The sequence below is a fragment of the Sarcophilus harrisii genome, chromosome 3 (assembly GCF_902635505.1).
Source record: "Sarcophilus harrisii chromosome 3, mSarHar1.11, whole genome shotgun sequence".
Taxonomy (NCBI): domain Eukaryota; kingdom Metazoa; phylum Chordata; class Mammalia; order Dasyuromorphia; family Dasyuridae; genus Sarcophilus; species Sarcophilus harrisii.
The window spans coordinates 500,662,469-500,687,778 of NC_045428.1; the positions used below are offsets into that span (position 1 = coordinate 500,662,469).

The 25,310-nt window shown below is 34.5% G+C and overlaps 1 protein-coding gene across 1 annotated transcript in view; it reads left to right on the top strand.

Annotated features, from left to right (window-relative positions):
* The window catches only part of PGM2L1 (phosphoglucomutase 2 like 1), a 75,288-nt gene that overhangs the window by 13,270 nt on the left and 36,708 nt on the right, over nucleotides 1-25,310 (top strand). The window contains exons 2-4 of the mRNA XM_031961417.1: nucleotides 10,479-10,646; nucleotides 13,252-13,358; nucleotides 14,930-15,014. Coding sequence (XP_031817277.1) covers nucleotides 10,479-10,646; nucleotides 13,252-13,358; nucleotides 14,930-15,014 — 360 coding nt within the window. The remainder of the gene's footprint in view (nucleotides 1-10,478; nucleotides 10,647-13,251; nucleotides 13,359-14,929; nucleotides 15,015-25,310) is intronic.

A 25,310-nucleotide genomic window follows, 5' to 3' on the forward strand; every position in this document is an offset into this window, starting at 1 on the left:
ATTGTACTATATTTTGACCATCATCCTTTTCTCCTCCAAAATCATAGCTCTGCTCTTCAGTCCTGTGGCTCAAATACAGGCGTTTTCCTCTTATTTTGCTTGAAACCAGGACTCCAAGATCTTTCTGATCTCTCCAGTTCCTTTTTAGATACCCTTTAAGAGCTATCTTCTCTCATGAGAATGTAGGATCTGCCTCTAAATTCTCTTCTAATTTTGTGATTCTGTAGCTACCAAGGCAAAAGGGAAGGGAAGGGAAAGGAAAAGACTTCTGAAATGTCCATCTTAATTCTTAAAACTCAACTTTTGTGATTTAGACGATGTTGAAGGAAAAGTTTCACAAAAGATTTTAAAAATAAATGGTACAGACCATATACATTTCTGCCAAAGAAATGTATTAACATATCACGTCACTACAAATTACAGATTATAAATGTTAGTCCATGTGACAAAAGGTCTCTAATGTGTGCACTTATTTAAGGCAATCAGCAAAGGTAGACTATATTTGGTAACAGATTCCTTTTATTAAAAATTGCCGTTTTTTGGTGGTAGATTGTCAGGCATGCTCATATGTAATATGCTTTAAAATCCTTTAATATGAATTTATTTGCATTCTTTGGGGCAGTCTCTGAAGAGGCCCTCTAGAATGATTCCCTAGAATGATTCCCTCATGAACATATAAACCTTGTCAGTTCTAGCTATCCAACTTTCTTCTTTTTCCCTTGTAGTTTCCCACCCAGAAAACACTATTACTAGTCACTCCTAATTCCCAGGCCCTCAGAAGAATCTCTGGCTACTGTCTTGCACAGTGGTTCTACCAATCTTGCCTCAGTTGGAGGTCTTCAGAGGTCTCTGGCCACCACTTCATTGAGCGAGGGTTATATGTATGACAGAGCACCCGAGGACAGCCACTTGCAAGCTTAAGATCTTTTATTCCACTTGCTCACATCCTGCCCTTCTGATCTCCTGCTCACTCTTAGTCAACTCCTACTAAAACTCCACTTACTTTCTGGTCCCCACAGCTTATATAGGGTCTATGAGGTCATGCACACAGCCAATCAGAAAAGGAGACACCTCCCATTGATGACTTGGATCTCAATGCAACCAGAGCTACTGCCCACAAGGTGTGGTCCGTGCTGATCACAGAAAATCACATTGGGGATCTCAGACCTTCAAGGCCTTAATACTTCCTGATTGCACCATGTGTGGCTCCTCCCCTGACCCTTACATTCCCTAGACTCAGGCATCCCACAGGCTTAAGGATAAATATGAAACACTTCATCTAAGTTGGAATTGGGGATAGAGGTGGGGATTTGCCATTGCCTGCTGTTTGAAGGAGTTTTGTACCTTGGGAAAAATGTGGATTTTTTGCTGCGTCTCTTGCCCAGGAAGACCCTACTCTAGTCATATTGAGAAATCTAGCTTGAATATAAATTTTCTGAAAGAAAGAAAATGGGGAGGAAAAACAGGCTTAAATGTATATAATTCTAAAATTGAACTAATGGTATTTTTTTTCCCTAAACCTCTTTTGCATCAATAATATTACCATTAGTAACTCATGCCCAGGAATCTTTGAACTTCTCCTTTGTTGTATATATTTAGTTGCCAAGTTCTGCTATGACCATGTAAATTAGCAGTATCGCTCTACTTGGTTACCTCTTTTTCTTTCATATTGACTTTGTAGTAGTTCAGGCCTTCACTAACTTTACTCTGGACTGTCATAATGATCTTCTATATGATCGCTTTGCTTCTAATCTTTCCCTTCTCTATTCCACTTAATACATAGCAGCCAAATTGATTTTTCTAAGGCATAGTTCTGATCACATCATTCAACATCTCATAAAATTGCAATGGCTTCTCCTTTGCTTGCAACATAAAGTTTAAATTACTTAGATTATTATTCAGGGCACTCTGTAGACTGGCTTCAGCCTACTCTTCTAACTCATATTCTTTCCCTTTCTGTACATTTTCAAGGTCCAACTTAATTGTGACTACGTATTGTCCCTTGAACATAACTCTGTGCTTTTCTACCTTTAAATATCTTTGTTCACTCTCTTCCCTATGTCTAAATTGCCCTTTCTCTCCATCTCTGGCTGTTGATGGTTCAAGTGAAACCTTCATTGACTCCTTCCTTTTTCTCCCTAACCTGCAGCTGGATGTGAACTCTCTCTCATTAGATAAGTAGTAAACATGAATTTACTAAGTACCTACTATGTGCCTAGACAAAAACAAACACCCTGACCCTCAAGGAACTTACAATCTTTTGATTTCAGAGTATTTTGTATTTTTTTATTGTCTTCTCATTATTATGTATTACTTGTTTCCACACATATACATATGTATGTATATGTATATATGTATAAAAATTTGTTTTATCAATCCTATTAAGCTATAAAATGCTTGATGTATTTGTTCTTGTCTCTTCTTTAGGGCCCAGCACATTATATAGCACATAGAATGTATTTAATAAATGTTTGCTTGACTATTTATATGAATATTTAAAGAAAATATGAAAATCAGTTCCATTAAAAAAAATCAATAAGGGATTGTATCTTGCTCCTCTGTATCTAAACTATAACTGTTTGCAAAATTGCAAAGGAAAAGTGTGTTCATGGTATTATAAGAATATAATTCAAGCCATATGCCATAAATGTTCTTAGCTGCCATGATAGGAGAGGACAAGAGAGAGAATCAGGTTGTTCTTTTTGACATTAGCTTGGCACCATCATCAAAAAACATTTTTTAAAATGTCAGTTCTTGATTCTGTGCTAATTATTATGTGAAATTAAACAAATGTAAAAACCTACCAATGGAAAGAAATTAAAGGCTATTTACATTTAGTCTGATTTCTTACCCAAAACATAAATTCTCCCTACAGAATCCCTTTTAACTTTTTCTTTTTTATTATAAACTTAACAATTATCAACAACCTTATAAACATTATAATATACAAAGAACAAAAATACGTAATGCCTCAACCAAGTAAGGATAAAGCACAAAAAGGGAAAAAGAACTATAAATTGATTTTTTTACTATTCATTGATTAAAAACTTTTTAAGTAAAATCCTGTCAAACAGACTATAGCAATTCAATCAAGGAATTAATTATGACCCAAATGAATTTATAACAAGGAGATGGCAAAGTTGGCTCAGCATTAGGAAGACAGTCAATATAATAATGAATCATATTAAAAATAACAAACATCCCAAACCACATGATTATCTCAATAAGTGCTGAAAAGTCTTTGATAAAATACACTGTCCATTTGTGCTAAAAACCCTATAAAACACTGGCATAGAGGGATTATTTTTATTATTAGAAAAAGTATATTTTCAAAACAAAAAATAATTATATTAAAGGATAAAGTAAAGATAAAACTGTCTGAGTTTTGCTGGTGGCAGTTTCAGTACAGTTTACCTAAAAAATCCTAGGAAATCAGTAAGATTACTAATTGAAACAATAGTTTCAGTAAAGTTATAGTCTACAAAATAAGCATTTTTATATAATAATAATAATACAAGAGTCAGTTATAGAAAGGGAGATTTCATGTCTATCTACTAAAGTATGCAAAATATTTGTGTAGATTTAATTACAAAGTGCCTGTTCCTTAAAGACATACGAAACTTAAATAGCTGGAGGAATATTCAGTGCTCATTAAGAAAGGATATATTTACATGTACATATGTAGATATATACATTCACATACATACACACATATCTCCCTTTCATCCCCAAGCAAGCTACATTAAGAAAAGATATATTTATGTATGCATATGTAGATACATACATACACACACACTCACACATACACATATACCCCAGGTACACACATGTCTTTCCTATCCCTGGTGACTCTTTCATTAAATTCTGCTCCATAATTTAGCTTGTTGTTACTTAACCTCCCCTTACCCAGGGATCCCTCCCTTGTCTTGTTCCCTCATCTTTTGCTTCCATATACACCTATCCCTCCCCCTTTATTTCTTTATAAATTTTGGAGGGTGTTATACCCTTCATCATATCTATGTAGTGTTGCCTATTGAATCTATTCGTGATGTAACTTGCTTTCCCCCCTACCTTCTCCCTCTAATGCCTCTGTGTCTATTCTTCATCTGTATCTCATTTGTCTATTCTTCCTCTGCATCTAATTTGTATAACCCAATTACTATATTTACCTTTATTCTTGTCAGTCTTTTCAACTTAGCCTATTATTGATACAAACCTAAAACATAAAGTATACATTTCCCATGTAAAAAAAAAAAAACAAAACATAAACATTTTGCCCATGTTTAAACAGTTTGTCCATATTGAGTTCCTTAAAATTGATCTTAGATATTGATTCTTATATATTAAAATTTCTGTTAATTTGGCTAATAAAAGTCCTGAAAATCTTCAAGTTTGTTGAATGTACCTTTTTTTAATTGAAAATTATAGATAATTTTGTTGGATATGATTTTTTGGCCACAAGACTATTTCTTTTAGATATGATTCCAAGACCGGCGATCTTTTATTATAGCTTCTGAGAAATCTTGTACAATTCCAATTGTAGCTCCAAAATATTTGAATTGTTCTTTTCTTGTTTCTTGCAAATTTTCCTCTTTGATATGGGGGTTTCCTATGTGTTTTACACAAAGGATCCCTTTGCGTGGTGATAAGTGTATTTTTTCTGTTTGTATTTTCCCCTCATGTTCTATCACTCCAGGACAATTTTCTAGGATTATTCCCTGCATTGTTTCAAGGTTCTCTTTTTCATCACAATTTTTTTTTTTTTTGTTATTTCTTGATCTCTCATAGCTTCACTGGCTTCCCCTTACCCAATTCTAATTTTCCAAGAGTTCTTTTCATCTTTGTGACTTTGTACCTAATTAGTTAACTTTTTTCAAATTCTTGTTTTCCTTGGATGGTTTTAATTTTTTTCTTTAGCTTTTCCTCAACATCTCTCATTTGATTTTTGAATTCTTTTTTGAGTTTTTCTATAAATTCTCTGGACAGGGAGGCATTTCAAGTTGCTTTTTGGGGCAGAAGCTTTTTTTTTTTTTTTTTAAAGTGTCCTCTGAAGATGAATCCTGGTCTTTTCCTGTTCCCATAATATGTTTCAGTAGTGGGGTTCATTCTTCTTTGCTGGTTCATTTTTAAAAAATAAGAGGTAAGCACTTCTAATTGCAGGGTGGGGAGATGGTGCCTTAAGATTCCTTTCAGCTCTCTACTCTGGTGGGGAACCCCAAACCAAGAGCTTCTCCCTATTGCAAGTGCTCACAGCCAGGAGCATTCCTGCCCCACTGCTTCTGCACTCATTGGGTACTGGTTCCTTCTTGCTCAGAGCCATATCTTAGCAGCACAGTTGGGCCTGGTGTTCTCAATCAGCTGAGTTTCACTCAGTCTTTCCAGACTCAAACCCCAACTCAACAAACAGTTCAGTAGGTAAAACTCTCTGTGTTTCCTGCTGAGGTTCTAGCCACAACTAGCTAGCCTGAGGAGTCCCCACTTGATACTTCTGCAGAGCTAGGCTGGAGGTATTTGCATTTCAAATAGCCATAGTGGGCTTTTTTTTTTAAACCTAACTTACCCACTAGCTTTTCTTCTATCACCCTTTCTCCCCTTCTCTTACCTTTTTTCCTAGTGTTTCTGCCCTCCTTTATGCCCTATCCCTCCCTTTTATTTCCTCTTTCTCTTTACAGTGTTAGATAAATTTCTATACCCAACTGAATGATTAAGTTATTCCCTTCAAGCCAAAACTGATGAGATCATACTTCAGACAATGCTCATCTCCCTCCCTTCTTTCCCTAGACTGTAATAGGTCTTTTGTACCTCATCATGTGATCTAATCTGTCCCATTATATCTCCCCTTTCTTCTTTTTTTCAGTACAAACCTTTTTCTACCCTTTAATGTCTTTTTCTTTGATATTATCACATCAGACTCCATTTATAACCACACTTTTAGTCCATGTACTGTACCCTTTTGTCTGCCTCAATGATACAGTTCTGAAGAGTTACAGATATTGTTTTCCCATCTAGGGATGTAAACAGTTTAACTTTTAAATAATATATATATATTTCCCCCTGTTTACCTTTCTATGATTCTTTTGAGCCCTGGGTTTGTAGATTAAATTTTTTGTTTAGTTGTTTTTTTTTTTGTTTTTTTTAATACAAATGATTGATAGTCTTACTTCATTGAAGATTTATTGCCTCCCCTGAAAGATGATGCTGAATCTTGCTGGGTAGTTAATTCTGGTTGTAACACCCAGACCCTGTGCCATCCAGAGTATAGTATTTCACGTCTTTTGATCTTTTATTGCAGAAGCTGCCAGAACCTGGGTAATCCTGACTGTTAATATTTGAATTGTTTTTTTTTTTCTGGCAGCTTGCAATATTTTTTCTTTGAGATTGTAGTTTGGGAGTTTTGCAACAATGTTCCTTAGGGTTTTCCTTGTGGGATCTCTTTCTGAAGGTGATCCATGGATTCTTTCAATGAGTATTTCCCCCTCTTTGTTTCTAGAATATTGGGGTAGTTTTCCTTAATGATCTCTTGAAGAATGCTATCCAGGCTCTTTTTTTGGTCATGGCCTTCAGGTAAGCCAATAATTTTTAAATTGTCTCCTCTGGATCTATTTTCCAGGTTGGCTGTTTTTTCCAATGAAATATTTCACATTTTCTTGTATTTTTTTTTTCATTCTTATTAGTTTAACTGATTCTTGCTGTCTCATAAAGTCATTAGCTTCCATTTGCCCCATTCTAGTTTTTAATGTGTGATTTCTTCAATTAACTTTTGTATCTCTTTTTCTATTTGGTAAATTTTACCTTTGAAAGTATTGTTTTTTTCAGTGGATTTTTGTTTGTTTGCATTGGGCCAGTTGTATTTTTTTAAGGAGTTGATTTCTTTCTTTCTTTTTTAAACAAATCAAAAACTTTTATTTGTAAGAAATCCTAGAAAAAGAAAAATAATCAACTTTGAATCAAAGTGTGAAGGAAGTTCTATTTAAAATGAATCTCTTCCTATTCACCGCCTCCTCCCCCAAAGCCAAACAGGTAGCTTTAGAATCTTAATACTTTTAAGTGAAATGGGAGAATGGCCCACCTGCCCTTTTTACCAGAACTCCTGAGGTAGTATGGAGATGCCCAGGTCAGAAAGCTCCTAAGTAGACTCCCACCTAACCTGTAGCTGTGAGGTATCTGCTAAGAACATTTTCAGCCAGGCCCCTCTACCCCACTTCTCTTGGAAGCAATTAAAATACTGCAACTTGCAATGTCTAAAAGGCTTTATCTGGGTGCTAAAGTATAAATAATAATATTAATGGCACTTATGTCCGAAGGCACCTTCCTGGTAGAAAGCAGCCCCGTTCCACCCAAAGAGATTTGTTTTCTTAAAAAATTTTTCCTTCCTTTTTCAAGCTGTTGATGCTCTCTTGCATATTTCTCATTTCTTTTTTCATTTTTTTTTTTTCTATCTCTTATTTACCTTTTATGAGCACTTTCAAGAAACCTCTTTGGGATTGAGATAAATTCATATCACTCTTTTGAGATTTCCTTTGTGGACATTTTGTCCTCAACTGAGTTGGTGTTTTGGTCTTCCCTGTCACCATAGTAGCTTCCTATGGTCAAGGTTCTTTTCTGTTTTTTGCTCATTTTCTTTCATTTTCCTTTGGTATTTCTTCTTCTTCTTCTTCTTCTTCTTCCTTCTTCTTTCTCCTTCTTCCTTCTTCTTCTTCCTTCTTTCTTCTTTCTTCTTTCTTCTTTCTTCTTTCTTCTTTCTTCTTTCTTCTTCTTCCTTCTTCTTCCTTCTTCTTCCTTCTTCTTCCTTCTTCTTCCCTTCTTCTTCCTTCTTCTTCCTTCTTCTTCCTTCTTCTTCCTTCTTCTTCCTTCTTCTTCCTTCTTCTTCCTTCTTCTTCCTTCTTCTTCCTTCTTCTTCCTTCTTCTTCCTTCTTCTTCCTTCTTCTTCCTTCTTCTTCCTTCTTCTTCCTTCTTCTTCCTTCTTCTTCCTTCTTCTTCCTTCTTCTTCCTTCTTCTTCCTTCTTCTTCTTCTTCCTCCTTCTTCTTTCTCCTTCTTCCTTCTCCTTCTTCCTTCTTTCTTCTTTCTTCTTTCTTCTTTCTTCTTTCTTCTTTCTTCTTTCTTCTTCTTTTTTTTTTTTTTATAAACTTTTATGGTTGAGCTCTGCTCCTGGGGTAAAGGGAGTGCTGCCCAAGTTTCTTGTGTAGCTCTGAGTCTTGGCTTTGAGTACAGGGGCCCTTTGTGTTTTCAGGGAGTAACTTTGCCTATTCTTTTCAGGAAATGGCCTGGTGTCCCATAGTTTGCCTTCTGAGGTGGGACTGAAGGCTGCTCCACTCATCTGTTCTTCTACTGATCCAGGACTGAGGGTTTTAGTTACTGATTTGCTGTAATTAAGATCTTTTCACTGGCTTTCCCAGAGTTTGTTTGAGCTGGGCCTTTTTGAATCTTTTTCCGGTCTAGAGCTAGAGAGTGACTTCATGTAGTTTTAGAGAGAAACTAGGAGAGCTCAAGCAGTTTCCTTATTTTATTCTACCATCTTAGCTCCACCCCCAGAAGACCAGCCCTCACTCTCAAGGAACTTAATTCTCATTGGGAGCAGAACATGTATAAATGAATAAATATAGAGCAGACAGAAGGAAACCTTAGGGAGATAGAACTAGCAATTATTAAGTGAAAATGTCTAGATGCCCTATCTGAAAATGTGTTTGGTATTCTATTCTAATCCATTTTCTTTTTTTGCCATGAGAAAGGATGTTTTTTTTTTTTCATTGTTCTCTAGGATCTTCATCTAGTTTTCAGTTTCTTAATTTGACTTTTCTTAAATGGTCTTTTCATTTATATTATAGTCATTTTGTGTATATTTTCTTAGTTCTGTCTATTTTGGTTCTCTCATGTATCTCTGAATTATTCATATTAGTCATTTCTTATGTTTAATAATCTTCCATTTCATTTATATCCTGCTTCTAATACATTATGGCCATATTCTTCTTCTTTTTTTTTTTTAATAGTAACTTTTTATTGACAGAATCCATGCCTGGGTAATTTTTTTTTTACAACATTATCCTTTGCACTCACTTCTGTTCCGATTTTTCCCTCCCACCCTCCACCCCCTCCCCTAGATGGCAAGCAGTCCTATATATGTTGAATATGTCCTAGTATATCCTAGATACAATGTATGTGTGCAGATCCAAACAGTTTTCTTGTTGCACAGGGAGAATTGGATTCAGAAGGTAGAAGTAACCCGGGAAGAAAAACAAAAATGCAAACAGTTTACATTCATTTCCCAGTGTTTTTTTTTCCCTTTGGGTGTAGCTGCTTCTGTACATCATTGATCAATTGAAACTGAATTAGGTCTCTTTGTCAAAGAAAACCGCTTCCATCAAATTACATCTTCATACAGTATCGTTGTTGACGTATATAATGATCTCTTGGTTCTGCTCATTTCACTTAGCATCAGTTCATGTAATTGTCTCCAAGCTTCTCTGTATTCATCTTGCTGGTCATTTCTTACAGAACAATAATATTCCATAACATTCATATACCACAATTTACCCAACCATTCTCCAATTGATGGGCAGCCACTCAGTTTCCAGCTTCTAGCCACTACAAACAGGGCTGCCACAAACATTTTGGTACATATAGGTCCCTTTTCCTTCTTTAGTATCTCCTTGGGGTATAAGCCCAGTAGAAACACTGCTGGGTCAAAGGGTATGCACAGTTTAATAATTTTTTGGGCATAAATCCATATTGCTCTCCAGAATGGTTGGATTCGTTCACAGCTCCACCAACAATGTATCAGTGTCCCAGTTTTCCTGCATCCCCTCCAACACTCATCATTATTTTTTCCTGTCATCTTAGCCAATCTGACAGGTGTGTAGTGGTATCTCAGAGTTGTCTTAATTTGCATTTCTCTGGTTAATAATGAATGGCCATATTATTCTAAGTCATTTAACCTCTCAGTACTCAAGGCAATTTTTTAAGATTATAAATTGTTAAGGAGGTTAAGTTCCCTATATCAGTCAAATTAGAAGTGGTATCATTATCATTATCATCATAGTAATGGGATTCATATGGCACTTTAAGATTTATAAAGTGTTTCATATATTTGTATATTTATATATGGACATGTAGGTATGTGTGTATATATGTTATTTTATTGAATCCTCACAACAGCCATAGGTGCTATTATTATTCCCATTATATAGATGACTGAGGCTGAGAAAGATAAAATGGCTTACCTAGAGTTAACACAGCTTCCAAAGTAGGGTTTGAACTCAAGTTTCCTGATCCATATTAAGTACTCTTGTCCAGCAAGCTACCTATTCATGTTCAACACACACACACATACATACATATGAATTTCACAGTTAAAATGTCCACATATTCTATTTTTATATTTATAATGAACTAGGTATTGTGCAGTATCTTTAGAAGTGTTTAAAAATTTATCATTTTGTCCTTATTTTTTCATACAAATTAAATTTTACATTTTTTATAGAATCCCAAGACAAAAGAACAAATTGAAAATCTATTACGAAATGGAATGAACAAGGAACTAAGAGATCGTCTTTGCTGCAGGATGACTTTTGGCACTGCTGGGCTTCGTTCTGCCATGGGAGCAGGATTTTGCTATATTAATGATCTTACAGTAATACAGTCAACACAGGTATGCACTAAAATATTTCATGTATACAAGTTTTTTAAGGTTCCTTTTTCTTTTCTTATCATATCGGATAGTGACTATCTGTTCATTTCTTTTTATTTGGAGGAAGGTCTTCTGCAGTATAAATTACATACCAACTTGTGACCCTTGGGTATTCCTGTGGCTCTTTTTGGAAGCCATCTGTTTACCTTAAAGGTCACAGTCTGGCTCTACATATGGGTATCCTTCTGGTTATTCTGAGAGGGTAATAACTCAGTTACTTAGCAACCTTATATGGGTTGAAGTTAAGAAATGAATTATAGTGTTTCATAGTAATACAAAGAGAGTGAGAAAATACCCAAGTTGGCATCTGGCTAGTAGTTTAAAACAATAGACCTCAGGGATCTGAACATACTTGTGCTTTATCACTTTACCAAGGGAACCAAACTATTGTGTCCTAAAAGTAAAGTATTTAAGTATTCAAGGATCATATAATCATAGATTAATATCTGAAAGGAATCTTGGAGGTCATGTAGGACCTACAAATGAGGAAATTAAAACCCAGAAGGAAAGAAAGCATAAGTTGCCTTGTAATCCCCAAGAGATGGTAGTCTTAAAGTAGTGGGGAAAGCAAACTAGGCATACACCAACCCTCTTCCTCTGTCCTTTTGAATACACTTGAGGTTTTCAAACCTATTTAATATAGTACTTGTTGTTGAAAGTGTGTGATTTTATTATATGTTTGGTACCCTAAAAAGGCAGTTCTGAATTAATGATTTTATAAATAACACAGCTTTTGCAGTAATAGTTTTTGCAAGCGTGATATGGTACTTACCTCCATTTAAGGCTTATAATTGTAAATGAGTGGGAAAACACTCTTATAGGATTAAAAACTTTTTATTCAGTTACATGATTAGAGGATGAGGATCATTCCTCTCCCACAAACCCTATGAGCAATATGGCAGATACAATAGTGAGACTAATACCTCATTGCTGCATGGATCTGATCCATGGCTCTTGAAATCCATGCTAGTGCAATGTAAGCTTTGATATCTTTCTACCAAGCTGTAAAAGCTTAGAATATTACCTCTTTAATAGACTGTGATTTAAGAACTAGTTTTATAAATACAGAAAAGCTCTTTAGTAGGTGATGATATTTTTTCTTAGCTACTATAAGTTAGAAATAGTCTACTGAGGGATGAAAATGTTATGATCTGTGTTGGTTGAAAAATAATCACATTATAATATATGGATCTTTAAAATAAATACCAAAAATTATACCATATAGCTTGTATTCTCCCTGTAAAGTTTAAGTAGTATAAAGGTTTTTAATCCTCATTTTATAAATGAAGAATTCAGAAAGAGCAATTTGAGTATAATCATAACCTTAAGTATTGAAGACTAAACTTAAACTCAGTTGTTCTGATCCCAAGTTCAGTTCTTCCTATTATAAATATGTTACAAATCTAAATTTCAATTAATTAATTATTTATTAAGTTTCTCTCATGTGACTTACCTAGCACTTACCTAAATGTCTTGTGCCAAGGAGGTTACAAATGACATATTCCCTAAGCACTATATTTTAAATAACATTTTATAGTACTTTCTTATTCACTGTTTCTTTTAAGACATAGAACAAACTTGTGAGAAAGATAATAGTGCTGAACTTTAAATTAGTAAACCTGGGTTTAAATCCATTATCTGCTATTTATTTCCCTTGTAACTTTGGGCTAGATATTTTATCTTCCTAGGTCTCAGTTTCCTCATCTGCAAAATGGTATTAAACTAAAGAGCTTAATACCACTTAATGTTCCTTTGATGTTATTTTTATTTTATAGTCCAAAAAACTGAGGTTGAGGGAGGTAATGATTAGACCAAGATCATGTAACTTTTATATGATATATTGAATATTTTAAGTAGGATGTAACCTGTGATATTTTAGGAAAGCTAATCTGGCAGAAAGGTAACAGAGAAAGGGGAAACAGTTTGTTTGTTGGAAGAATATCAGTCTGAATTGATGGCAGTGAATATGTAGAGGAAATAATAGATGCCAGAAACTTCTCTTCAATTGGTATACAACAGACTTGTTTACATAGAGGGATTAAAAAATAACCCAGATAAAACTTAGGTAGTACCATTGGAAATGGTTGTTAGAAAAATTTGCAAGCAGAATCTAATTTTGAACATTTTAACCCCATATAAGTAGAGAAGGGAATAAATGGCAAAAGTTTTCATTTGTGGAAGTGTAGCAATTGGAAACTAATTAAATGGTTTCAATTTTTGCTGTGAAATATTTTAGCTTTTAGGTGTATTTATGCTTTTTTGTGTAATAGGCTATTAAATTGGGTCTGCTTTTTTTATGAAGAAGTTTTATATATTTTATTGAATGCTTTCTTGTCATTTGTTTTGTATGGAAAACTAAAGGTAGTAAGTGAATCACCACCTTGTTTCTGCACATCAAATAACCTCTCTAGGAGTATTGGAATTAAAGAGGGAACCTGAGAACATACCACTTAGATACCAGACACACTAAATAAATGAATGAATAAATAAGTAAATAACTGAATTGAAGACTGTGAAGTGAAGGCATTAGCTATGAGCTAACCATTTAATGTTTTATCTGTTCTAGGGGATGTACAAATACCTTGAGAGATGTTTTTCAGACTTAAAGCAGAGAGGCTTTGTTGTCGGCTATGACACCAGGGGCCAGGTAACCAGCAGCTGTAGCAGTCAGAGGTACACTATATATTTCTTGTTTTTTTTCCTCAATAGTATTTCATTTTTCTAAATACATATAAAGATAGTTTTCAGAATTTTTTTTTTTTACTTTCTTTTTTTTTATTTATTTTTTTTATTTAATAGCCTTTTATTTACAGGATATATACATGGGTAACTTTACAGCATTAACAATTGCCAAACCTCTTGTTCCAATTTTTCACCTCTTACCCCCCCACCCCCTCCCCTAGATGGCAGGATGACCAGTAGATGTTAAATATATTAAAATATAAATTAGATACACAATAAGTATACATGACCAAAACGTTATTTTGCTGTACAAAAAGAATCAAACTCTGAAATATTGTACAATTAGCTTGTGAAGGAAATCAAAAATGCAGGTGTGCATAAATATAGGGATTGGTAATTCAATGTAATGGTTTTTAGTCATCTCCCAGAGTTCTTCTTCTGGGCATAGCTAGTTCAGTTCATTACTGCTCCATTGGAAATGATTTGGTTGATCTCGTTGCTGAGGATGGCCTGGTCCATCAGAACTGGTCATCATATAGTATTGTTGTTGAAGTATATAATGATCTCCTGGTCCCAGCATTTATTTTGATAAGATTTTGTGTTCCATATTTTTTTCTCCCAGTATTTGTTGTGTTGTACAAGAAAAATCAGACTATAAGGAAAAGATAAACAAACAAAAAAAAGGTGAAAATAGTATATTTTGATCCATATTCGGTATCTATAATTCTTTTTGTGAATACAGATGGTATTTTGTTGCAATTGTCTTGAATTACTGCATATCTGAGAAGAGTTAAGTCTATCATAATTGATCATGTCCACTATCCATATTTCAAAAAATTAAGTATCGAACTGGATTAGGATGGAAAACATTATACATTTATCCAATTGCAAAATTGCTTTTAAATTGGATCCATGAAATATGAGATTATTGAAAATATGAACATGATTTGCTGAATTGTATTTGAAAGACTCAAATTCCAGAATAAATATTACCAGAAACTGATTTGTAACTGGAATAAATTTCTTTAAAGTATAAGGTTTTTTATATTTTATAGTTTGTTGTATTGCTATCATTTTAACTTCAGATTAAGAATGTGGGGCTGAAAAAAAGGACTACTTCTGCATTTTACCCTATTTAACTTTGCGGTGATTATTAATGAATATTGGTGTGTAGGTTAATCTTTTCATGGTTTTCTGTGAAGTCTTAATTATTAAGAGACAAATTATGTAGATTTTGAATACCCTACATCTTTTGTTTTTCCTCCTTGGATTTTTTTGTTCTTTGGCCACTTCATGGACTTTTTAGAATCATTAGTTAAAAGAGAGAGAAAAGAGTCTGTTCTCTTAGTGGTTTAGAAATGTTGGATTTTCTTTTTTTTAATATGAGAATTAAATTGGATTTTAGGGCCTCAATAATCAGCCAGTGATTTTGAAATTGAGCTGCTTGATGATATGTATTATCTTTCATATTTTAATGCAGAGTTAGCATGAATATTTTTCAGAAGTTAAGTCTCTGAAAAGAAAAGTAAAATCTGAGACTAAGTATAATATTTTCTTTGTAGACTTGCAAAATTAACTGCTGCAGTTTTGCTGTCCAAAGGAGTGCCTGTGTATTTGTTCTCAAGATATGTTCCTACACCTTTTGTGGTAAGTATGTTGTGTAAGTAGCCACATGGTTTGATTTAATGATTGTCTTTTTAACATTATCAACAAATATTTAAATACCTGAGTTACTCTTTTATTCATAGTATTGTGTTAGGGAAATATGAGATAACAGATTGTAGCTTGAAAAAGTTTCTCACAACTAAATACAAGTCTAAAAATAGAATATACTATAACTCACTTGACACTTAGCGTATCACAATATGTTGCTTGGGATTTTTAAATAGCCAATTCGATTTTCATCTCATGTTCTAAGATTAATAGATCCAAAAATCATGTTTGTAATTTTATTTGTTGGCATTTCTCAGTTTCAGAACAGTTGATTATTGACCAGCAGATGGCACACAAAATCCTTTTCATCTCAGGCCCCCAGTGCCTGAGTGGTGCTGTCTAGATTTGATAGATTATTACAGATTTTTAGAAGAATTAACAGATCATAGACCCGAAAGTGTCTAGTGAAATGTCAAGTGGGTTAAGAAGTATAGGATGATGTCTAAGTGACGATAATGTTAAACCTCTTGAAGGTTTAATGAACTCAATGAATTAGGCTGAAGAATCTGTGATTGTAGATCATGTTAATGGTAGACTGGAGGATCCGAGAAGTACCAGATTAAGAAGTGATAGAAAAGGAAACATTAAATATAAGCTTTTAGATTTAGAACAGAGAGGAAGTAAAGTGGCAGTGAAAGTCATTGGAGTCACAGATGATGAAAAACAGGGTGGTATCATGTGGATCATCATTTTGGATGTCGAAGTCAGCAAGAAGTAAGGTGTAGCCCTATCAGTAGAAGAGTAACAGCAACTATGAGAAAAGTTTAATTTATAGCAGGTCTTCTTGACCAGAATATGGGAACTACAGGTGCTTATCCAAGCTCAGGGACCACCTGGTACTAGTGAAAAACAATTACAGAATTTTGCTGTGGCTGGGATCATTCAGAGGGTGAGCTACAAAGTTGTTAAGCCAAGTCTAGGACACAACTTGCTTACTGGGCCTTGGCTCTGAAAAGCTGGGTGTCTCCTAATCAGAAAAAGAGAGGAGTGAAAGAGAGAAGGGTAGCCTTGGCATGGGCATCCTGACAGTGGTGACAAAGATTTTGATAGGCTTCAAACCCATTCACGAATTGTCTACACCAAATCTGTGAAGACTTTCCCCTCAGTGGAATGGGCAAATGAGAAAAATTGCTCAAATGGCCACAAAGGCAGCTAAGATGGGTATTGTAGAGCATTCAGAGCTTGGTCAGACATTGAAGCTACCAAGGTCATCTACTACATCTGAAGCCATACCAGTCATCTTTTTTTTTAAATTTTTTAAATTTTAACCAGTTCCCAATGTGAGTAGATTTTCATAATTATGAGCCCTTCTTCTCCTTCTAATGCCTCCGTCTCTTCCTGTGCACCTCATTTGTATGATATAATTATTATTTTTATCTTTTCCTAGATGGATTTGCCTTTTAGATTCAGATCATACTCAGCTCTGCCCCAATATTTCTTTTGAGCCTACTCAATTACTGATGTTAATCTCAAACATATGGTATACATTTCTTTCTTTTTTTTTTGGTCATTTTATTTTCAAAACACATGCAACAGATAATTTGACAACATTGACCCTTGTGTTTCAGATTTTCTCTTACTTCCCCCCACTTCCTCCCCGAGATGGCAAGCAGTGCAATATATATTAAACATGTTAAAATATATGTTAAATCCAATATTTATCAATATATTTATACAATTTCCTTGCTGCACAAGAAAAATCAGATCAAAAAAAAAAAAGAAAGTAAATGAGTAAGAAAACAAAATGTAAGTGAACAACACAAAAAGAATGAGAATGTTAAGTTGTGATCTACATTCAGTTCCCACAGTCCTTTTCTCTGGGTGTAGATGACTCTTCATCACAAGATCATTGGAATTGGCATCAGTCATCTCATTGTTGGAAAGAGTCACGTTCATCAGAATTGATCATTGTGAAATATATTTCTAGGTAAAAAATAAAACAATAAAAAAAAATTAATTAAAAAATTAAAAAAAGAAAAATAATTTGGGACAGCTAGTTGATAGGTGTTTAGAGTTTTGGCCCTGAAGTCAGGAGGACCTGAGTTCAAATCCGACCTCAGACACATAATACTTTTTCGCTGTATGACCCTGGACAAATCACCCAACCTCAGAATTGCCTCAGGAAAAAAAAAAACCAAAAAACAATTTGTCCACTTTAAGTCACTTGAAATTAATCTTGGATATTGGCTTTTACATATTAAATTTTCTATTGAGTTCAGGTTTGGTTGAAAGAAAGGCCTGAAAATCTGCAAATTCATTAAAGGTCTATTTTTTTCATTCAGTATTACGGATAATTTTGCTGGATATGATATTTTTTGGCCCCAGGCCTAATTCTTTTCTTTGCTGGTATATATGATTCTAGGACTTGTGGTTTTTTTTATTGTGGCTGCTGCTAAGTCCTATATAATTCTAATGGAAGCTACAACATATTTGAATTTTTTTCTTGTTTCTTGCAAATTTTTCTTTTTGATCTCAGGATTGATTTGGACAATAATATTTCTATGTGTTTTCCACAAAGGATCTCTATGAGGTGGTGATCTATGGATTTTTTTTTCTATTTCTACTTTACCCTCAGTTTCTATCACTCCAGGACAATTTTCTTGAATTGTTTTTTGGTCATAGCTTTCAGGTAGTCCAATTATTCGTATATTTTCTCTCCTTGATTTGTTCTCCATATCTGTTGTTTTTCTTATGTTTCACATTCTGTTCTATTTTTTCATTCTTTATATTGTTTTGTTATTTCGTGGTCTTTTGTATTTTTATAAAAGACCTTCCTCTTGCTCAATTCTAATTTTCAAAGAGTTACTTTTGTCTTTAAGATTCTGTGTCTCCTTATAAAAAATTTTCTTGTTTTTCTTGGATAGTTTTTGTTTTTTAGTTTTTCCTCAATGTCTCATTTGATTTTTAAATTGTTGTTTGAGTTCTTTTATAAATTCTCTCTAGGCAGGGAACCTCCTCTGAAGATGACCTCCTGATCTTCTCTATTCCCATAGTAAATTTGTATGATTGGGTTCTTTCTTCTTTGCTGGTTTTTATATATACATATGAATTATGCCTCTAGCTTCACTTCAGCTCTCTCCTCCGACCTGGAATCCCAAAACAAAAGCTCCCCTCCTACAAGTGCCAGCCAGCAGTGTCCCTGCTCCACTGCTTCTGTATTCACTAAGTGTACTGGTTCCTTTTCCCCCAGGGTCACATCTGTGTAGCACAACTGAGCCCGGCATTCCTAATCAGCAGAGGTTCCCTCGGTCTTCCTGGACTCAGATCCCTGACTCTGCTTGAAGTTCAGGAGATGAAAGTTTCTGTGCTTTCTGCTGAGGCTGCAGCCAAACCCATTTCACCCAGCGGTCCCCACTTAGTGTTTCTGCAGAGCCAGCCCAGGGGTGTTTGTATTTCACATAGTTAATCCCAGCCGGAGTCTTTCTTCAGATTTTCTTGGGTTGTGCCTGGACGACTAGACCTGGGTCTGCCCCAAATCTTTATCTTTCACTAGTCTATGTTAACCTGGAGGTGCAAATTTGTTCTGTTTGTGGGGAAAATCTGTATAGTTGGAAATTTACTAACTTAATCCACCATCTTCCCAGAATCTGTCCTTATGCCAGTCATCTTCACTTCTGTCCTACTAATGGACTCTGAAGACTCTGAGAGAGTGAAGCTGACAACTTTGAGCTGTTCTGCCTCACTTAGATCCAATAAGTCAAGTTATGTTACATAATCAGGTTAGAAGGACCCATAGTTGCATTGATCTTCTTATCATTTATTCCTTATTTTTCCAGCATGGGAAAGTAGAGATCATTGCTAATAACCAAGGAAACTGAATTACCTCAAAAATATTGCCTTCACCAACATAAATGTTTGATTAGAATAAAGTTGCAGTTAACACCACCATTCCAATTTTTAATGCAGGAATTTAATTGATTGCTGATTTGATGACATATTTGTATAGTCAGATATGAAGCATTGTCCTTTCATGGACAGGCAGATCCAGAAAGAGCATAGGGAACACTATAAGTTTCTATTCAGAAGTTATTTTATGCCAAGATAAAAGAAATTGCCAAGTTTTGCCTTGGGAAGAATGTTACAAATGTTTTGGTCATAGTAGTACTCATTTCCATGACTACTTAATACCAGGCCACCTTTGCTAGTCTCATTACACTTCAGAACATCAGTGAGCCAGTTGCTGCTGTTGTTGCTATGACTTGGCCAAAATGGTAGGTTCAAGAGAAATAATGATCTTTGGTCTTAGAAGTAATTGAAGGTCAAGTCCAAGACACTCATTTGGGTAGACAGGACTTTAATAACCACATTCTCAACCATTTCATCGTATGACTCAAATATATCCTATACAACAAATCAGGACTGACTGCCAACTGTGAAATGCTTGTAAATGTGTGCAGTGCACCCTTTCTTCCAGTATTGAGATTGATGAAGGCTTCAACTTTTGTATCTCTGTCATCCATGCCTATTTTGAAAAAATGGAATGCTAATCTCTTCTTTGGCACACCTGGATCTCATGAAAAAAAATCTTCAGGGATACTAAAATAGATAAATCACAGATACATGATATCATTTTGATTCATTGTTCCATTAGCATCCCCAAGATCCAGAAACTTCTACAGGATATTTTAAATGGCAGTAAGCTTAATAAGAGTTTTTCTCTTATCATTTGGTATATTCCAGTTTTTTGAGGTAATTTTTTTCTTCACTATTTTTGGGCCTATTTTATTTTATTTTATTTTGGGCCTCTATTGACTTTTCATGATTTTCTTTCATCATTGTCATTTCTTTTTCCACTTTTCCCTTCATTTATCTTATTTAAATTTTAAAATTCTTTTTGAGCTCTTCCAGGAATTCTTTTGGAGCCCGAGACCAATTCACATTTGTCTTTGAGTCTTTGAATATAGTAATTTCTTACTTTCTTATAATCTTCTAATTTGTTTTATGACCATCCCTGTTACCCTAGTAATTTTCTCTAGAAGAGATTCTTTTTTGTTGTTCATTCTTTTTCAGCCTATTTCTTGACTTTTAACTGTTTATTAAAGTTTCTGGGATGAAACTTTTCTATGCCATGCTTACTTGAGCAGTCTTGGAAGTATTGTCCCAAACTTCAAGATTTTTTTGTGCTGCTGTTTTCAGAGCTAGTTCTAGAAGTTTGTAAACTTTCAGTTCTTCCAACAAAATAATATCATCTAAAGAGATGTCTGTTTAACTTTCTTGGCTTGTGTTGTAGTCTGTGAGAAAATACAGGCACTCTTTTCAGCCTGTAATATTATGACTAGGCTCTGGGCTTCCCTGTGGCCATAAACTCTGGTATGTTAGTGCTCCTCTACACTTGGGACCTATGACCTGGATCCAGAACTTAGTCTGTATAATACAACAGAGTCCTGTACTCAGTGCCAGCAGAGGGACCCCTATAATTTCCTTTTAACAAAGTTGTTTGACCTTTTTTTGATATGTGCACTTAGTATGCTAGAAGCAACCACTGCAGCACTAATTTTGGTCACCTCTAAAGCCAGCTGCTGGTGTGCTAGGGCAAAGCCTGTACTGGAATGCATTTCCTTCTCACTCTGTGGGATAGAACTTTCTTGCGACTTTCTAACTTGTCTTGAACTGGAAAGTTGTTTCATCCTGTCCTTTTGTAGAATCTGCTTTTCCATAATTTGTTTTGAGGCATCATTTAAAGTTGTTTGAAGAGCAGTTGGGGAGAACTTGGGTGAGTTCCTGCCTTTTCACTTTGGCTCTACCTCCTAAAATTTTTCAGTGAATACAACTTTTTTTCTCTGTTCTTTAGGGAAGAAAAGAAAAAAAAAAATTCTCATAACAAATTTACATAATCAAACAAAAGATGTCTCACTTGAGACATTTCTAAAATTTATATGTCTCATTCTTCATCTTGAGTATATTACCTCTGTCAGAAGATAGGTAATAGCATCATCTGGAATTGTGATTGGTCATTGCCTTGATCAGAAATTTTAAATCTTGAAAAATTGTTTATCTTTACAATGTTGAAGTTACGTATACTCTGTTCTTTTGGTTTTATTTCACTCTATTTCAGTTCATACAACTCTTCCTAGGTTTCTCTGAAATTGTCCTTTTCACAATTTCTTATAGCACAATAATAATGAAATACATTTACATACCATTTAATTTGTCCATCCATTTCTCAATTGATGAACACTCCTTCCCCCTTAATTTCTACTTGTTTGTCACCACAAAAAGATGCTACAAATATTTTGGTATACAAGGATCAAATAGACTTTGATATATAGTATTACACTTACTGGACTTTTCTATGCCGTCCTTCCTTAGGCAATCTCTACTTTGGATTTTGCTCTTGAGACCACTTTGCACAATGACAGGCCAAGGCCTTTATCTTTCCTATTCTCGAGCCTTCACGGCATTTCTGTGTCATTTTAATTATATGTCACCATGCCCTTGCCCCAGTTAACCTCCTCTTTACTTGTTTTTTGCCCATTAGAATGCAAACTTTGGCTGTTACTCCTGCTGCTGCAGGTTGCACATGTTCTTGCTGGCAGCAAGTATAGAGAGAAAGAGGGGAAGGGAATAACCACTTCTCAAACCTCTCTCTTTCCTAGTCTCTTGCACATATTCTTCCCACACCATCACAGAGGCACACACTATGGGCTATATATGCATGGAGGGTAGTAGTGGTCTTTTCCCCCTTCACCCTGGGCCCTTCAAGTTAGTCCAGACACCTGATTCATTTCTCAATCCAAATAATTGACTCTTTCTTTAGACTTCTATCCCACTCTCCATCCTTGACCTTCTTTGCTCCAGTCCACTTTGCACAGCTAAGTACTAAGAAAAAAATGAATGTGGATAGTCAGTGCATGAGCTAAGCCAAGATGATGGAATAGCAAGAAGATACATAGTTGAGATTTCCATTATAACTCCTCTATACAGATTTGGAAAATACATCAGACCCACTCCTAATTGGTAAATTAAAAAAATTCACAGGAGTTTTTTTTTTCCTAGAACAGCTCATCAAAGAGAGATGTATGGATAGGTTCATGGATACTTTTCTGGCCAGGAATGGAAGTGCCGAATATTCTAGCATAGGGAGACGCTAAGTACTCGGGCAAGAAGAAATCTCAGACCCATACAAAGGAGGCAGACCTTATGGCAGGAATGTGTATCAACTGGCAGCTTTGTTGCTCACTCTGTTGCCTACTCTGTTCCATGTCACAGATCCAGGGTAGAATGGAGAATTTTTCTGAGGAGATCTGAATTAAAGGTGGCATTCTAGGATGAATGGCAATCATAGGCCCTAAAGCTGTGTACTGAGGAAAACATTCAGAAACAAGCAGCAGCTACATAGTTCTAACGTCAGAGAAAAAGTAGGAAATGCCTTAGTTCCAGGCTCCAGCCTAGTCTAAAGCCTGCAGTAAAATACCAAGGCAGGAAGTCCAGACCAAAAGGGAATCTGCAATTGTGTTACTGAACCGGCAGAACTTTCCATTTGGATGGAAGTGGCTAAGTCCATCAACCGTCTGCTACAGTGATTTTCAAATATTTTGGTCTCAGAACCCCTTTATATTATTTTTTAAATAATATTTTATTTTTGCAATTACATATAAAAACAATTTTTAATATTTTTTAAAATTTTGAGCTCCAGATTCTTTCTCTTCTTTCCTGTACTCCCTCTTTCCTGAGATGACAAGCAGTTTGATCTAGGTTATATATGTGCACTCATATAAAGCATATTTCCATATTAGTTATGTAGTAAAAGAAAATAGATCAAAATAAAGAAAATAAATATAGTCTGATATGTTCTTCATCAGATAGCTTTTTTTTTTATTATGAGTCTTTTAAAATTGTCTTGGATCATATGGATAAGAATAGCTAAGTTATTCACAATTGATCACAATATTGCTGTGTACAATGTTCTTCTTATCCTGCTCACTTCATTTTACATAAGTTCATGTGAGGCTTTCCAAGTTTTTCTGACAGCATCCTACTTATCATTTCTTGTAGCATAATAATATTCCATCACAATCATCTACTACAGTTTGTTCAGTTGTTCCCCAACTAATGGATACTCCCTCAATTTCAAATTCTTTGCCAAAAAGAGCTGTTGTAAATAATTTTTTACAAATGCGTTCTATTTTCTTTAAAAAAAAATTACCTCTTTGGGATACAGACCTACTAGTGATATTGTTGGGTCAAAGGGTAATGCATAGTTTTATAACTCTTTTGCCATAGTTCCAAATTGCTCTCCAGAATGATTGGATCAGTTCACAATTCCATTAGTATCCCAGTTTTCCCATATCCCTTCCCACATTCCACATTTTCCTTTTCTTTCACATTAGCTTACCTAATAGATGTGGGGGTACCTCAGACATATGTTTTCTTGAGGCTACATTTTAATTCAGGTTCTCCTGATTCCAGGGTCAATGCTCTATCCACTGTGCCACCTACCTGCCCCTCAGACTTGTTTTAATTTGTATTTCTCTAATCAATAGTAATTTTTTCTATACGACTATAGCTAGCTTTGATATCTTTGTCTGAAAATTGTTTGTTCATATATATCTTTTGATTATCAGTTGTGGATGACTTGTATTCTTATGAAGTTGACTCAATTCTCTATATATTTGGGAAATGAAAACTTTATTAGAGATAATTTAAAAATTGTTTCTTAACTTTTTGTTTTCATTATAATAACCCATTTGATATAGTGTAATACTTGCTCTTATTTGGGTATTTCCCCCTTAATAACAGATTTGATAAATAAATGATTCCATGCTTTCCTAATTTGCTTAAGTTATCATCTTTTACAAATTAACAGTCATGTACCTATTTTGACCTTATCTTGTATACAGTGTGAGATGTTGGCCTATACCTAGTTCCTGAAAAACTGTTTTCTTTTTTTTCTGGCTTTTTCATTTAATTGAACAAAAATTTATAGATCACATAGTTCTCTATCGCACACATTCTTTATAGTTGCCCCTCAATATATTTATACTGCAAAACTATTTTCTCATTTTCCAAGCGGTTTTTGTCAAATAGTTTCTTGTCCCCCAAACTTGGATCTTTGGCTTTATGATATACTAGATTACTATGGTTATTTACTACTGTGTATTGTATGGCTAATTTGATCCACCATTCTATTTTTTAGTCAATATTAGATTTGTTTTGATTAGGGCTGTGCAATACATTTTGAGGTCTGGTGTGGTTGGGACACCTTCCTTCATACTTTTTTCATTAATTCCTTTGATATTCTTGACTTTTTATTCTTCCAGACGAATTTTGTTCTTCCAAAAAAATTGTTACTATTTTTCTAGATCCATAAAATAATTTTTTGTTAGTTTGATTGGTATGGCACTCAATAAGTAAATTCATTTAGATAGAGTTGTCATTTTTTATTATATTGGCTTAGACTGCCTATGAACAATTAATATTTTTCTAGTTTTTCATATCTAGCTTTATTGGAGTGACAAGTGTTTTGTAATTGTGTTTGCATAGTTCCTGGGTTTGTTTTGGCATGTAGATTCCTAATTATTTTATGTTGACTACAGTTATTTTAAATCTAATTTCTCTTTCTATTTCTTTCTTTTGGATTTTATTGGTAATTTATAGAAATGCTGATGATTTATATGAGTTTATTTTTTGTCCTGTACCTTTTTTATAGTTATTTCAGTTAGCTTTTTAGTTGATTTCTGTAAGTATTCAGTAATATTATTGCAAAGAATGGTGGTTTTGTTTCTTCATTGCCAATTCTATTTCTCTCAGTTTCGTTTTAATTTGTATTCAGATATCATCAGTTCTTTCTCTGGATATGCATTTTTCATCAAAAGTTCTTCAGAGTTATCTTGGGATCATTGTATTGCTGAGAATAGCTAAGTTGTTCACAGTTAAAATATTAACTGTAAATATCATCTTAAAATATTGCTTTTACTTTCTATACAGTAAATTTCATTTTTCATCAGCTCATATAAGTCCTTCCAAGTTTTTCTGAGAGCATCCTGCTTGTCATTTCTTAATTGCACTATAATATTCCAAAATACTCATATACTACAATTTGTTCAGCCATTCCCCAGTTGATGGATATCCCTCCAGTTTTCAATTCTTTACCCTCAGAAAATAGCTGCTATAAATATTTTTTGCAAAAGGTCCTTTTCCTTTTTGTTTTTTTTATCCCTTTTGGGATATAGATCTAGTAGTGATAATGTTAGTTCAAAGGGTATGAATAGTTTTATAGTCCTTTAGGCA